This window comes from Homarus americanus, unplaced genomic scaffold (genome assembly GCF_018991925.1).
Source record: "Homarus americanus isolate GMGI-L3 unplaced genomic scaffold, GMGI_Hamer_2.0 scaffold25467, whole genome shotgun sequence".
Classification (NCBI taxonomy): Eukaryota; Metazoa; Arthropoda; class Malacostraca; order Decapoda; family Nephropidae; genus Homarus; species Homarus americanus.
Window position 1 is genome coordinate 8,296,909 of NW_024732867.1, and position 17,650 is coordinate 8,314,558.

At 40.4% G+C, this 17,650-nt stretch overlaps 1 protein-coding gene across 5 annotated transcripts in view; it reads right to left on the reverse strand.

Annotated features, from left to right (window-relative positions):
* The window catches only part of LOC121869191 (chloride channel protein 2-like), a 136,901-nt gene that overhangs the window by 100,682 nt on the left and 18,569 nt on the right, over window positions 1–17,650 (reverse strand). For all 5 annotated transcript variants that reach the window (XM_042370423.1, XM_042370422.1, XM_042370425.1 and 2 more), the window contains exon 2: window positions 7,814–7,913. In XM_042370423.1, the coding sequence (XP_042226357.1) occupies window positions 7,814–7,913 (100 nt within the window). The remainder of the gene's footprint in view (window positions 1–7,813; window positions 7,914–17,650) is intronic.

Below are 17,650 nucleotides of genomic sequence, written 5' to 3' on the forward strand. Positions count from 1 at the left end.
TAGTCGTTTTAGATTGTGTGATGATGGAGGAAGTTTCTCTGAAACTGTCTCTTATAATAAATCATGATGTTTTACCAGGAGCTGATTTTACTTTTCATTATACGTCTTCGCTTCCCAAAGGATATATATATATATATATATATATATATATATATATATATATATATATATATATAAGATTAGGTCAGGATGCCTAGTGTAGATTTATGCACAGTTAAGTGGCCCTATTCTTTTTAAGTTTGGTTAGCTTGTTTGTAAGTTATTTGCATAATAACCAATATTAATGCCGGTTATTTTGCAAAATAACCGATTTCGCAAAAAAACACGGAAGATATATGTTAACAAAGTACACCATTTCCGTACTTTTCATTCTTTTGAAAGCCTATACAGACCTGATCACCAACACTTCGGTGGATATAATCACCAACACCAGAAGCTCAAGTTAAAATCCTTTATCTTGTTAGGTTAATTTAGCGTTACGTTTATGCAAAATCGGATTTTTTGTCTGACAATTTTGAAGCCACAGGTCCTCACACCATACATATCGTCGCCTGTTTAATAAATTCACTATATCACTTGGTCTAGTACTGCCCTCATACTATCCTGAAACGTGGCAAATACCGACAGGATAAGGTGGCAACGCGGGAGTTGATAAAAATGGAGTAGAGTAGGAGCGTCGCCGCTTGACTCGACCTCTGTTCTACCAGTCATGGACCCACTGCGTATGTAAGGGAGAGGGTATTTAAAGTCATTTATGAACAAAAATAACGATTTATTTATGCACTGTCCTGTTTAATATTTTGTTTTGTTATTTCCAATGCGATAAACGTCAGGATATTAAATATGCCTCGGAGAGAATGAATAAATCAAGAACGCAGACATGAATTCAGATTGGCGTACAATCACACTGCCGCCATAACGTCGCCCAGGAGCCTAGTTGGTGTGAGGGTTCAGTGGCGAGACACAAGGCTATTACCTATAAAGCCTTACTGGTGTCACTCATCATATCCATAATCCACTTTGAATTCTGACCTAGATCTTGGTATCTTTCACCCTTTGTCTTTTATGCAGTTAAAACTCGCGAGCTTTCTATTTCGGCTTTCTAACAAAGAACGTTCTAATGGAAATAGTGAGGGGAAAAGTATCTGCAGATTTCTCCAACAAGTAAGACGTTCACGCAGGCGACTGATCCAGCTACAGTATATATATAGTAGTCGTGCCGGGCGACCACCGAGAAGAGAAACACTATAACGGTAATTAAACGGTACAGTATACATGCCATATCATATAATTAAGATAGGAATTTGTAGCCTGGTAAACTTTTTTTTTTTTAACGGGGTATAGCCCACCCGAGCACAGGTCATCGAACCCACAACGGGGAACTGGTGGGTGAAAAAATATGAGTAAAAATAAAATAAATAGAAAAAATAGAAAACAAAAACATTGTATTAATCTACACCACGAAGATGCCGAAAAACCAGCTCTTTGAAGTGAGACAGACTGTATGAGTATGGAAACAGAAGAAGGCAGAGCATTCCACAGTTTAGCTGTGTGAGGAAAGACGGATGTACTATAACGGCTCATTCTAGTGTGACCGACATCCACACAGAAACGGTGGGCACTGTGGGCAAGACTAGTGTTACGAGCCCACGGCCTTGCCGGCGGCAAATGGTTTTTTCCCTGAGGGCTTCGGTCATTTTCAACGAGCGGCACCGTCACAGTGTTTGAAGCGCGGCACCACTGTACACTATGTAAGAAAGAAAGAATAAGAGACGATCATTCATGCTTGGCTTAATCCTAACGTAATAGATACTAATACAAACAAATAATAACCTAACCTCGCCAGCACGGCCAAGATAGAACGAATTCTTGCTGCCACCAGCTGATTGTATAGTGGTGCCGCGCTTCAAACACTGAGACGGTGCCGCTTGTTGAAAATGACCGAAGCCCTCAGGAAAAAAAAATCGCGTGCCGGCGGTACACAAAATGCCAAATCCACTGAACATTACCCGTTAAAGTACCTGGAAAAGAGAGAGAGTGAAGGAACATTGCGGCGAAGAGAAAGGGAAAAGAGATTACCAACTAAAGGAGGAGAGTTAATAAGACGAAATGCCTTTGATTCCACCCTATCTAACAGTTGGACAGAAGAAGAGTCACCCCAGATATGAGAGCAGTACTCCAAGTTAGGACGAATGAATCCCTTATAAACTTGAAGCAACTGCTCAGGAGTGAAGTAGCTAGGGCATCTGTACAGCATTCCCAGCTTCCGGGAGGCAGCTTTAGCAATGTTGTGGATGTGTGGCTTCCATGACATATTAGAGGAAATGGCATATCTATTGTAGAATTAGGCAGAATGATTGCGTCCTGAAATGTGATTGGTGGGAGATCATCTAAATTGGAAAGTGTAATTGGCAAATAATGTGTTTTATTACTATTGAATTTAACCAAGTTTCTACCTCCCCATTTGGAGATGCTGCACAGATCCACGTTGATAGATGAAATGATATCAGCTGTAGAAACAGATGTACTGTAGTTTGAGAATTAGGGGGAAGGGAAAATGTGAAGAAGAGTGAAGAGTAGAATCATCAGCGTAAGAATGGATAGAAATAGTCGTAGTGTGAAGTATATCATTGATAAAAAGAAGGAAGAGAGTAGATGAAAGAACAGAACCCTGTGGGACACCACTATTGGTAGAGAAAGAGCGAGAGATCGATCCCTCGACAACAACTGCCATGGATCGGTTTTCAAGGAAGCTAGAAATTAGAGAACAAAGTGGGGGAGTGAAACCATAAAAGGGAAGTTTAGAAAGCAAAGACTTGTGCCATACCCTGTCACCTGCTTTGGAGATGTCGAGGGCCACGACGAAAGTTTCCCCATAATCCCTAAGAGAGGATGACCAAAGATGGGTGCAATAGGAGAGCAGATCACCAGTAGATCTCGCCTGGCGAAAACCATACTGGTGATCCGACAAAAGAGAATGGAGTTCAAGGTGACGGAGAAAATGAGAGTCTAAGATAGTTTCGAAAATCTTAGAGAGGGATGAAGTTAGGGCAATGGGGCGATAGTTAGAGGGATTAGAATGGTCACCCTTCTTCGGGATGGGCTGAACTGAGGCATGCTTCCAAGAAGAAGGAAAAGTTGGGGTTTTGAGGCAAAGGCAAAAGAGGCGAGCAAGCACAGGACTAGGGGCCAGAGCTTCTTCACACTCCCTCAGAACACTAGGGGGTATTCCGTAAGGTCCATGCGCCTTACTCACATCCAACCTAGTTAAGACACCATCAACCCTACGAGTGGAGATTATAGGAACTGCTATGGTTTGTTACACATCCGACCTAAATTCGTGGTATAAATCATAGTGTAGGCAGACCACCAGTAGTACATTGATATTCCGCTTAACAGCTTTTCATAAACAATGTACTGATATCAGTTTTAGTGCGATGGTGTTTTTGCTACCACAGTTGAGTGTGTTGCTCGCCCACTTAATGTTTGAGTAAGAGCCATGATGGATAGATGGATGCGCCGTGGCGAGTGGCTCTCTTTCTAATAATCTAAAGTTACAAATATAGAACATGGATTTTCTATACATACATCTTCAAGAGTTTCAATAAAGCTTCTCCCAAGAATAAATCTTAAGAGATGAAATGCCGATTTAAATTCCTGAATATAGAGATTTATTTATTTCTGCAAACAAAAGAATGACGGCGGCTTGTTTAATCCTCCCAATTTCCTGACGAGTTTATTTCCATATACTGTACAAGGGTGTGGCCATGTCTTAATACAGTACCTCAGGAGTTCATTTTTGAGGCCGTTTACAGTAAAAATAATGTTCTATAAATATGCAAAGAGTGATTTGTACATAATTGAAATGCTTTATTGAATAAGTATGAAGAGTTTAGTCTGCAATAATTGTTCAAATGGCAGGGATGGGGAGTGGTGAGGCATATTAATTCACTTCGGTACTCAAATAACTCCTCTTATACTTTACGCTTACTCAAGTACTTTAAAAATATTCTATTCTTTACTTTTACTTGTCAAATATAGAAATTTCCTCTGTTTTTTTAACTATATTTCTTTCATAGGAATGTCGTCACACTTGAAAAATAAATGGATAAATATTTTCTGATTGCTATGGTGATGGCTTTTGTTTACATGAATTGACCGATAAGAGAACTTCTGCTCTTTAGCAAACCAACCACAAACTGAACGAAACAGAAACAAGCAGAAGCCATTTCCAATCTAGTGCTGACCCTGCACGCTTCACCCCGCTGTGGCCATGTCTATGTTGAAAAAAAGAAAAGAAAATATCCGTGGCCTTATTTGGAAGAGTCGGAAGAAGATTTGTTTCCATCTGTCAAGATCTGCACCAGCTATGGGACTAAGACAGTAAGACGGGTACCTGACTAACACACGAGCCAGTATGAATGTTTTAAAAGGTCCTCCTTGAAGGCATCTATCAAGGTAAACACACATTTGCTTGCTTCTGCAACATGAAGCGGTTTAGTTCCTCACTGGGTTCTTGTTCACACCAAGAAGAGCAAATCTTTCAGATAACACCTTTGAAAATCAGTTGCTGCTAAACAAGTGCTGATAACACAAGGGGTGAGAGTACAAGTATCCCCTAAGATGTGAATCACAACACATATAGCACGCACACCTACAGTGATTTACTTGCATATATATATATATATATATATATATATATATATATATATATATATATATATATATATATATATATATATATATATATATATACTGTACTGTATATGGGCGCCGCGGACTACAGGTTGAGGACTCCTGCCGTAGATGATTGGTTTAATGAAAATGAAGATTTCACTGTATGTTTGTATGCGATCATTACTTAATTTTTACTTTTACTAACTGCTAAGTACTGTATATAATAGCAATTTTTACTTTTATTAAAGAAGTCAACCATGAAGGAGTACCCCTTCTTTTACTTAACTATTTTAAATAACAACAGTACTTTTACTTAAGTCAATATATGTTAGTACTTTATCTATCTCTGTCAAACAGCCGCCTACATGTTGGATACACACTCAACTTCGAGGAAACACTGGAGGAGTAGCACTACCAAGAGCGTCATGGTCGTTGTATTATGCGTCTGCATTTTCCATAATTCGTCGAGGTAGTTGATCTCGTGTTCATTTTTTGTCGGACGGCCACTTTGAATATCTACTGTAGACTAAACTATACATCTGTCGCAGTTATCAAATAAACATTTTAATTATTTGAGTCTCTCTTTAACTTTAAAAACACATAGTTCCTTAACCGCTGACAATTGGACCCTGCTCATACAACATTTCTGACGAGAAATATCCTTAAGCTAAACTCCAAAGTTACTTCCATAAGTCATGGCACACTATATAATCCCCCAAATTATACAACTAATCAATCGTTACAAATTCCAGTAAGTTGCATCATCACTAACAAACTCTAGGCATATACAGTATCATGAAACAGGGTTACGTGACCTGTTAGCAACTGGATACTGGCATACTACTGTTAGTTTCGGGAGACACGGAACTACTGTAGGTTAACAGAGGTACTGTTACAGGTAGCCTTAAGTAAGCAGAGGTTTCCTGTGAGTAACCACTTTCTTAGGTACGTGTAATCATGTGAAGCTTTAAAAACACAAACATTGTGTCGAATTGCAAGTGCCGAGTTCCATTCGAAGCTTGGATTTAAAAACATACGGTGTTTACTTTCTTGGAGGATAAATTTTCTCGCAAGTTTAATTGTAATGCACTTGACTTTGTAACAGTAATTAAATACAAACATCTTAAGTTAGAAAAACTGGAGTTTGGCAAAAAGACTCGAGTTAGAGGCGTCATCCTTACAGACCATACCCGTAATTTTCTATGGGTTATCTTTTCAAAGAAAATAAACATTTTTAAGGCACACTATAAAAAACCTTAACAGTTCTAACTTTAGCTTTCATTCTTACCTTTTAGTTTATGTTCACTCTGGGTAAATGTTTTAGTCCTACACCCATATGTTTATCTATTTATATGTACTTTATATAGTGATACTGTTGAGGGTACTGTCTTATCTAGGGCCGTGCACCACCTCCCTACTTTGTTTCCTCAATGGTATTGTACTTTTGATATTTAATTTTCAAATTAACCTAACCTAACTTTAACCCCCAAGCAGCAGATGAAATAAGTTGAAGGGTTAATCTTTAGGTGATCCAAATTATTAACATCCATTATCCTCATTAAACAATTGTATTCAAACTACACCAGAACAGAGTTGGTGTTGTCCTTCTAGCCTGATAACGTGGCGGTGCTTGCGTCAGGCGACATAAAAAACAACTTTACAACTTCAAGAATCGACAAAATGTTGAACTGCGTAGAATTATCGCAGGAGACCCTCGAGTGTTGGGTTAATCCGCTGGGTCACCACCATTGTTTTTGTCTACAAGATGTTGAGGTGCTGCATTTGGTCGCTCTGAAATTGGCGACGCCCTGTACTGTGTGTGTGTGTGTGTGTGTGTGTGTGTGTGTGTGTGTGTGTAACCAATGGCCTGGAGCCAGCCACCTCACTACAAGATTAACCTATTTACAATTTTTCCTTGTACTCACGATACAGGTGTTTGTGTGTACTCGTATATATGCACTGTAATGTGTACCAGCATTATACATAAGTATGTAACCACTGTATTATTGTACAGAATTACAGTATATTTTATATCCTCGGTGTGTATTATTATTATCATTATTATTATTATTATTCGGATTATTTGTCATATATTAATATTATTACGCTTACTATGTCTATCTTTATCATCAATAGTAGTAATAGTAAGCGAAGCACCAGCCATGTTTATGAACGTACAAGGAAAGTTACGCCAGTACTGACTGCGCCGCCATCACCACCAGGGAGCCATTAGTGTTGAAGGCTACAAGTAGGAGCAAGCAGTAAACACCTGTGACTACTATTGGTCATAGCCAATACCTCGGATGCTTGGCGTACGTCACATGTGTTTGCTTGCTATGTCACCACTACAACACACGCTTCGCTTAATGTTCCTAGATGCCATTATTGTGTGTGTGTATGTGTGTGTTCAGCGCATAAATACTGTATAAACCACATGTTGTTAGATGTACTACTTAAGATGTACCGATTCTCTATTTACTACCTAAGATGTAGTACTTCTCTATGTACTATACCTACCATGTACTACTTCTCTATGTACTACCTACAATATACTGCTTCCTAATGTAGCCTCCTACTCTCGTGTACTACCTACTATAAAATACTGCCCATGTAGTACTTGTCATATACCGCTTCGTGTATATTATGTAGAGTACTACCTACCTTTTAATAATCCTCTACATTATCTACTATGTACTTTCTCTCATATTCTACCTACCACGTACTACTTCCGTATATGCTACCTCACATCAACTACTTACCATGTAATTCACACATTGGGTAATCGTAGTAGATTTCCAGCAGCAGTTATTCCATCTTAGCTAAACTTCTGCGTGACGCAAATGTGTTTATAATATATACAACTAAATTACTAGTACAATCTTATAAGAATATAATTTATTACATGAAGATCAAAAGTATCGAGTACTGACCATTATGGGAATTATAACAACAAGCTCGTCATCTACAGCAGAACCAGTGCAAAAGCTTCTATGGCACTTATCTTTGCCTATGTCTACTATGTACTATTCTATTACGTACTACCTATCGTGAAATATTTCCCCATGTACTATCTATCGTGAAATACTTCCCCATGTACTATCTATCGTGAACTACTTCCCTGTCGTGTACTACCCACCTGTAGCGTTGATGTCAAATGACTTCTCCCCAGCCTTCTTCAACTTTTTCGCTTCTTGTTTCGCGTATTTACTTAGATCCTTCGTGTACCGACCATACATCTGTTGGGGAGGGAAGAACACACCTGTTAGTACACCTGCATACCTCCACACACCTGTATACCTCCACACACTTATTAAGTACACCTGTATACTTCCACACACAAGTTTGGTATATATGTATACCTCCACACACCTGCTAAGTACATCTGCATACCTCCACACACCTGTAAAGTACACCTGCATACCTCCACACACCTGTTAAGTACACCTGTAATCTGTATACTTCCACACACATGTTTGGTACATATCCATACATCCACACACCTGTTAAGTACACCTGCATACCTCCACACACCAGTTAAGTACACCTGCATACTTCCACACACATGTTTGGTACATATGCATACATCCACACACCTGCTAAATACACCTGCATACCTCCACACACCTGTTAAGTACACCTACATATCTCCACACACCAGTTAAGTACACCTGTATATTTCCACACACTTGTGACTTATACAATAGTCAGTCATACACTTAATAATTAGACGGCATACGAGTATAACAACATTTTTGGGGTGCCGGTAAATAAAATAGCACTTGTAATTACATGCAATAGGCGACAAGACTCTAAACACAAGGATATTTTACTGTAGAGGTGTATTGAGCTTCATGGTCGACCAAGATTTATCTGTTGGGAAGTGGGAGGAGGGAGGGAAGAAGACAGAGAGGGAGACGAGACAGGGGGAGAGAGAGAGGGAGGGGAGAAGAGGGAGGAAGGGGGAGAGAAAGGGGAAGAAGGGGAAGAGAGAGAAGGGGGTAAAGGGAGGAGGGAGAAGAGAGAGAAGGGGGAGAGGAGGAAGGTAGAGTTTCTGTGTATGTTACCCTGACAGCCTATTCACCGCTGTTCTCAGGACCTTGGGGATATTTTCTAACGGTTAACAAATTTATTGACAAAGCTTGGATTACAGTTTGTCTATTGTGAGTAATTCTGTCAGGTCTTGACACTGAGGGTGGTATCACTGCTCACTACCACACAGGACAGAGGTTCATACACAAAGAAATACATCATATTCATTAACAGTATATATAGGTCAGAGTCATGTGGGTGATGTCACTGTTCACTGCCACACAGAACAGTGGTTCATACAGTATAAGTCATATTCTATGTGAGGACTAATCAATGTGAGATAAACAGCAAGAATGTCCTCAAGCACCTCCGATTTAATGTAGTAATTACAAAGTTCATGATACAATAAGCCAGGTGGCCTGAAATCTTTGACAGTGTAACATTCAATAATATAGTGTTCAAGTGTATGCTTTAAAGGTTTATCACAAAGTTTACATGCTGAGTGTTCCGGTATGGGTACAGCGTTACTAACTTGCCAGATGTGTCTGTATACTAGACTAATTCAGGCCACGACTACATCACATTGTCTGGTTCTGTCCTTATGCTGGCCATACCGGTACGTCTCGTCACCTTGGGAGAGAGTTATGGGATATGACTGAATCCCAGACCCAGGGACCTCCATCTTGCCCCAATAGCTAACCAAACCTAACCTAACCTAACTTGATCAAGCTTAATCTAGCCAAGCCTATCCCTAACCAAACCTAACCTTCATTTAATTTGACCAAATCTAACCTACCCTCTGACACAGGAGATGTGAATTACACGAAAACGCTTGAGAACTTCGTGTTTTCTTTTTTCCTTGTGGTTATCAGCATATACCTGGATCACGCGCACCTACAGTGATTTATTTGCATATATATATATATATATATATATATATATATATATATATATATATATATACATATATATATATATATATATATATATATATATATATATATATATACACACATGCTGATAACCACAAGGAAAGAAGAAGAAACACGAAGTTCCCAAGCGCTTGTGTATCTTACATCTTCAGGGGTGGGTACATATATATATATAGGAGAGAGTATATATATATATATATATATATATATATATATATATATATATATATATATATATATATATGTGTGTGTGTGTGTGTGTGTGTGTGTGTGTCCGACAGACCACATTGGACAGAGCCATAAACCTCATACAAGTGCCGGAGAGACAGTCAAACAAGCAGCAGCCCTGAGTTTTAATCTCATTGTTTTCCAAGTGTATTTAACACAGAAAGTAAGTCACTGTACAAGTAACAGTGAGGTATTTTCACAGCCAGCCATCACCTGTGAGTAGTGTCCATAATTGTGGCACCACGGGAGCTAACTACAGGTATTAAGAATATAAGAGCATATTATGATAATTATATTTATTTCTTGGTGATTAACGTTGCTAGCGATGGTGGAGTTGGTGATTAAAAACAACGATTATTATTCTCACTTAACCTAACCTAACAGGGGCAGGATTGGCTCACGTGATGTCATCGACTTGACTGGTGTGGAAGGAGACCTAAGCGCTGGCTGACCTTGACCTAACCTGCCCCTAACGTAATCTAACCTAACCTACCCCTAACGTAATCTAATCTAACCTACCCCTAACGTAATCTAATCTAACCTACCCCTAACGTAATCTAATCTAACCAACCCCTAACGTAATCTAACCTAACCTGCTAGCAATCTAACCTAACTTCAACCTACCCTAACGTAAAATCTAACCTAACCTAACCTACCTAACGTAATCTGAAAATCTAACCTGCCCTAACGTAATCTAACCTAACCTACCCTAACGTAGTAATCAACCAACCTAACGTAATCTGCACCTAACCTACCCTAACGTAATCTAACCTAACCTAACCTGCCTAACGTAATCTAACCTAACCAAACCTACCCTAACGTAATCTCAATCTAACCTACCCTAACGTAATCTAATCTAACCAACCCCTAACGTAATCTAACCTAACCTACCCTAAAGTAATCTAACCTAACCTACCCCTAACGTAATCTAACCTAATCTAACCTAACCTAACCTAACCCAAGCTAATCTAACGTAACTTAACCTAACCTACCTAACGTAACCTAACCTAACCTAACCTAACCCAGCCCTAATCTAACGTAACTTAACCTAACCTACCTCTAACGTAACATAACGTAACCTAACCTAACCCAAGCTAATCTAACGTAACTTAACCTACCTCTAACGGCAACATAACTTAACGTAACCTAACCTAACCCAAGCTAATCTAGTAACTTAACCTAACCTGCCCCTAACGACAATCTAACCTAACCTAACCTAAGCTAATCTAACGTAACTTAACCTATTACTCCCTCCTAACAACGGCATGTAACATAACAGCAACCTACTACCCTAAGCAAGCTTTATCTAATTTATCCCACAAATAGAGAAGCAAATAATAATCAACAGATATTATTATATCTGACAGATTATGTAATTAAGCCATACAACTGACTGGTGTAAATACTGTCAAGTGTATTTCTCAGGTGAGCTAAATGACAGGTGTAATAATTGCCAGGTGTCTAATTAATTTAAGGTGCAGACTTAAGAGAATTGTCTGGCAAGGGCTCACACATTTATAAATAATTCCCATTAATCTCTCTCTCTCTCTCTTTCTCTTTCTCTCTCTCTTCAGTCTGAAAAAAGAGACTTAAGGAAAAGCAAGTTGAATCCCACACAAAATTAGCAAGACTACGCAGAAGTCCATGTACACGTTAAGGAAGTGTAGTAGCCATAGTATTATTATTGCGTATTAATGATTCATGTACATCTGGGAACAGAGTAGGGGAGATGAGGAGAATTATTCCCCAAAGTTAGATAACACTTATTAACATAGTGATAGAAAGATAAATGATGAAACAGAATAATGTAGTGAGATAAAAGATTTAAGTGTAGACAATGGGAAGGAAGAAAGACCTAATGGAGGTTAGGTGGGAAGCAAAAGAAACATGATGAAATATATAATAATAATAATAATAATGTGTAATGTGTGTGTGTGTGTGTGTGTGTGTGTGTGTGTGCAGAAATAATAGTAATGTGTGTGTGTGTGTGTGTGTGTGTGTGTGTGTGAGTGAGACAGTAATATTGATGTGTGTGTGTGTGTGCAGTAATATTAATAATAATAATAATGTGAGTAATGTGTGTGTGTGTGTGTGCATGTGTGTGTGTGTGTGTGTGTGTGTGTGTGTGTGTGTGTGTGTGTGTGTGTGTGTGTGTGTGTGTGTGTGTGTGTGTGTGTGTGTGTGTGTGTGTGTGTGCTGTGTGTGTGAATGTGTTGATGTGTGTGTGTGTGTGTGTGTGTGTGTGTGTGTGTGTGTGTGTGTGTGTGTGTGATGTGAATAATGTGTGTGTGTGGTGTGGTGTGTGTGTGTGTGTGTGTGTGTGTGTGTGTGTGTGTGTGTGTGTGTGTGTGTGTGTGTGTGTGTGTGTGTGTGTGTGTGTGTGTGTGTGTGTGGTGTGGTGTGTGTGTGTGTGTGTGCTGATGTGTGTGTGTGTGTGTGTGTGTGTGTGTGTGTGTGTGTGTGTGTGTGTGTGTGTGTGTGTGTATGTGTGTGTGTGTGTATGTGTGTATGTGTGTGTAACGACGACGTGATGATGATGATGATAATAATATTGATATGTGATGATGATGATAATAATAATGATAATGATGATAAATAATAATGATAATAATGATGATAATAATGATGATAATAATGATGATGTGTGTGTGTATACCTAATAATATGTGTGTGTGGTGATGTGTGTGTGTGATAATAATATGTAGTATTAATAATAATATGTATAATAATATATGTGTAGTAATAATAATAATAGACGTCTTATATACATGTAGGTGACCACTAGTATACTATAATATAATACACATGCCAGCGTGTGTGTGTGTGTGTGCGTGTGTGTGTGTGTGTGTGTGCGTGCGTGTGTGTGTTTCCCACTTTTAAGCGTTTTCTCGCTAATATTGTTACAGTAGGATGGCTACACACACACACACACACACACACACACACACTCACTCTTACTACTGTGTGTGACTGAGGTGTTGGTTGTTGCCCATCTCCACCAACACGATGTCAAGAAACTATCTGATTCAATTCTCATCGCCTCACACAAGCAGTAGCAACGCCTCCTTCATCCCACACCAACCCGTCACCTCACTCTAACACGATGTATGAATCACCTGAAAATTAGACACCCCAGATTATTTTCCCTTTAGATTAACCAACCTAACTTTATCTGAGAGGGGTGGGGGGGGGGGTTATTGGTTTAACTTAACTAGGGATTAGGTTGGGTTTAAGCTAAGTTAAGTCAGTGTTTAGGTTTGGTTAATCTTCAGGTGAAATAAACTGGGGTGCTTAATCTACAGTTGATCCAGATATATTTTGAGAGCGAGGGATCCATGAATTCAAACGCATTTTTCCTACCCACACAAATTCACAAAACTGCGAAGTAAAAACGGCGAGACGAGAGAGGAAAAAGAAACAGCAAGATGCAAGATAAACTAGAGCAACAGTGGCAAACAATAGCGGCAGGGAAGCAAGAGAGTTATATGACCAGAACTTTGTGGCATCAACTAGAAAAACACGAAACTGTCCCTAGATATACGGTTTTCTAATCTACACGACGGAGTGTGTTTTTAATTCACACACCGCCACCTGATTCATGCAACCTTAGAGTGAGTTCCTTTGGCAGCAGACCTAAAGACCAGGACTATTGTTGTCACCACCGTGGTCGAAGGTGAACACAATAGCGCCGCAAGTGTAGGTGGCAGAGGTCTAAACGCTCTGAGAGAGAGAGAGAGAGGCCCCTACACACAATAATAATAAAAACATAAATTACAGCAAAAATATCTATCTTCAAAAACACGTTAGGAATAAATGACTCTTGACCTTTGACCTCTCATATTAGGGTAATCCAGACAGTCCAGTAAACATATTAAGGAAAAGCTTTTAACCAATTTCTTATGGCGTTTGTTAAATGTGGTTATCCAAACTTCATGAAAAAATTTGCCCCCCCCCCAAAAAAAAAATATATATATATATATTAATAATCAGAAGAGAAATATATATACTGTATATATATTGGACTAACACGACAGTTTGCCTATACCCACCATACTCTTCCCACACTTCCCGTTGGACAGACATGGAAGACAGGCAGACGGACACAATGGGTTAATCTGTACAATAGTGTGATGAGCCTGTTAAGAGAGAGAGAGAGACTCGAGGGATGGTGATAAAACATAATAGTCAATCATAATACATAAATGCACACAGATGGATGCTTGGTACGGAGGAGGATAAGGAGGAGGCGAGGAGAGGGAAGGTAGGGGGTGGATGAAGTATGGGAACAGAGAAGAGAGAAAAAAGTGGAGGAAAGGAAGAGAAAGAATGTAACAAATGAGGGAGATGGCGTGTGTGTGTGTGTGTGTGTGTGTGAAGGAAATGAATACGTTAAAATAATGAGAGGGGAGAAGAAAGAAGAGGTGGAAGAAGGAGAAATGGAATGAAGGAGAGTTACGACCCCCCTCCCACCCCCCAGTAAAAGACGACCACGCTTCTGTGCCACCACCTGCAGTAGAATCCCTGGCACCAGCGCCCTTCTCCCGCCCCGACACTTCAGCAGCACCTGCCCCTCGCCTCACTACACACACGACGGCTCCTTTCCCCCTGCCCCGTCCAATGCCTGATACTACTACTACTACTATACCTGATGGAATTACTTCACCTACTACTACTACTTTTTTCTTCTTTTTTTTAAATGGCCTCCAGCTTCCCCCAATAGCCACACCTTCGCCACCATTTTATTACCTTAATATTAAATATCCTAATACATAAGTAGCTATCCTATCTGTGTTGGGTTAGTTCAGCCGTAAATTTATGTGGCATTCACTGACTGTAGCCTTATAGTCAATATCTGCAACTGTTGTCGGCTTTGGGACCGATGCTCTCGTTCCTCTGAGGCAGAGCAAAGCCGACCTAAGGAGAGAGAAGGACAGTCGACATCTCATCCAGGCTGTAACACAACTTCTGGGCTGCTGCTTCAGTTTGGATATCACCTCCGCGAGTCTGGCGTAGAAGTATCTTGCACTTGGTCCCATCCCACCAGAGGTTGTGAACACTAGAGGAGTGAAGCTGCCTTGATCAATGTTCTGAATTCTCTCCCCATATGCCCTTATCTTGTCGTTCTCGTTCCTCCTGTGTGCAGCATCGAGAGCTAGGTTACGGTGACATGTGGCCATGGGATAAAAAATATTGATGTCGAAAAATGCTGACTGTCCCCGCGTCCAGAATCCTCGAGCACTGACGTCAACACAGGCTTCGTTGGATGTGTTTGAAGTCCTATGTTGGTAAATCTCACTGTCCAATGGAAGGAGGGTCGGTTCTACCCTGACATCACGGCAGATTTCCTTCAACATATTTGCTGTGAGATCCCTTACTTCGTCATGCCTCATGCATATGAAGCCCCCTTTCTTGCACACCATGGCGTGATCGACGTCATAGGAAGAGCCACACACACATTGGGAGGGCAAACCTTCTACTGGCCTACCGTACCTTAGAGCAATGGCATCTGTAAATTCTTGTTTATTGAGACTGAAACCATTTGCCCTTATCGGTAACGTAGTTAACCAGTTCGAGGCGCCCACCTCCTGCGCTATAGCTACTTTTTTTCTTCAAATTACTACTACTACTGAAGCTGAAAACACTATCCTACCTTCACTACAGCAACTAAACAATTACAGGTTAGGTTAGACCAGGCTAGGTGTCTGCATATTTAGGTTAAGGTAGGTATGTCTTTGGTTAGGTTAAAGATAGACTGGTTAGGTTAAGTTAGGTTAGGTTAGGTTAGGTTAGGTTAGGTTAGGTTAGGTTATTGCATTTATCTACACTAAAAAATTTCTTGTTATTAAAAAATAATTTTAGTCTCGAGAAATCAGACCTCTGACACTAACATTGGTGGTAAGTACGAGTGTGTGGTGGTGTGTGGTGAGTGTGTGGTGGTGTGGTGAGTCTGTGGTGGTGTGGTGAGTGTGGTGAGAGCGTGTTGGAAGGAATAAATGTGTGGTGTCGTGTGCGAGTGGTGAGTGTGTGGTGAGTGTGTGGTGGTGTGGTGAGTCTGTGGTGGTGTGGTGAGTGTGGTGAGAGCGTGTTGGAAGGAATAAATGTGTGGTGTCGTGTGCGAGTGGTGAGTGTGTAGTAATGTAAGTCAGGTTAGACTAAATAAAATATCCCGACTGGTTCACAAATATCTAGACAATAATCTACAGAATGAAAGAAAATAGACAAGTTAAACTCCACCAATCCTGCCTGAACCTGTGTGGCTGATGCGTGACAACAGGGTCCGCTGCCTCACGCTCGGGCCACACTCATTAAAAAGTCTTCTGGGTCAAACGAGGAGTTATCACCTTTACGTGGAGTGATCAGTTGATCACATTCACGTGGAGTGATCACCTTTACGTGGAGTGATCAGTTGATCACATTTAAGTGGAGTGATCAGTTGATCACCTTTACGTGGAGTGATCAGTTGATCACATTTAAGTGGAGTGATCAGTTGATCACCTTTACGTGGAGTGATCAGTTGATCACATTTAAGTGGAGTGATCAGTTGATCACCTTTACGTGGAGTGATCAGTTGATCACATTTAAGTGGAGTGATCAGTTGACGTGGAGTGATCAGTTGATCACATTTAAGTGGAGTGATCAGTTGATCACCTTTACGTGGAGTGATCAGTTGATCACCTTTAAGTGGAGTGATCACCTTTAAGTGGGTGATCACCTTTTACGTGGGGTGATCAGTTGATCACATTTAAGTGGAGTGATCACCTTTACGTGGAGTGATCAGTTGATCATTCACGTGGAGTGATCACCTTTACGTGGAGTGATCAGTTGATTACATTCACGTGGAGTGATCAGTTGATCACATTTAAGTTAGTGATCAGTTGATCACCTTTACGTGGAGTGATCATCAACATATCATTGTTCCTTGTGTGACAAAATAGACAACAGCCAGCGGGAGCCGTCCTGGGAGGTAGTGTTCTGTACTGTACGTCCCTGAGTCAATGAAAACTTATATGAGAACTCTCTCTCTCTCTCTCTCTCTCTCTCTCTCTCTCTCTCTCTCTCTCTCTCTCTCTCTCTCACTACAAATATTATGTTACGAATGGCAAGATGTAGGACGGTCCTTTAACAGGCTACACCCCTTCTTCAATGAAGTGTTGTCAAGACCTGTCTAACTTGCTGTATTACTTGATACAGGCGCCATGATCTTCACTATCAGAGGGCATAAGTCTCCGGAAAGAGTATCATTTTCCTACTAGGACACAGGGCCTCTGTATCTTGACGTCGAAGAGCGGATTGTGGTCCTCCAGGCTTCTGAGGAAGAGTGGTGCCTGCATGGAAAACACTCTGAACCTGTCACTCTACCGGACGAAAAAATCTTAACTATTATCGGAATACTGAATGTCCCGCAGTGGTCTCTGGCAAGCGACCCGGGGAAAATATTTGAGCCCTGTTTTATATCGGCCTAAAACAACAATTACCTGGCCTTGAGGGAGAGCCGATGTCACGTCACGAATGCCGATCAGCTGACATCAATAACAAACCCCAACCTTGCTGACACACTTTCCTTCGGTTCTACTCTTTCAGCACACCCAGGGACACACGGCTTCAATAGTCATTTCAGGTCTCAGGGGTCCAAAGATAACGAGATATTGTTTTTTTTTTAAGACTAAGTGTGTATAAGTACTGTAGTGACATGTCAAGTGTGATCCTTAATGGCGATCCTAACCTAAACACTGCACAAAAGTTGACCTAAGTTGGGTAAATACCTATCTCCCAACACCACGTTC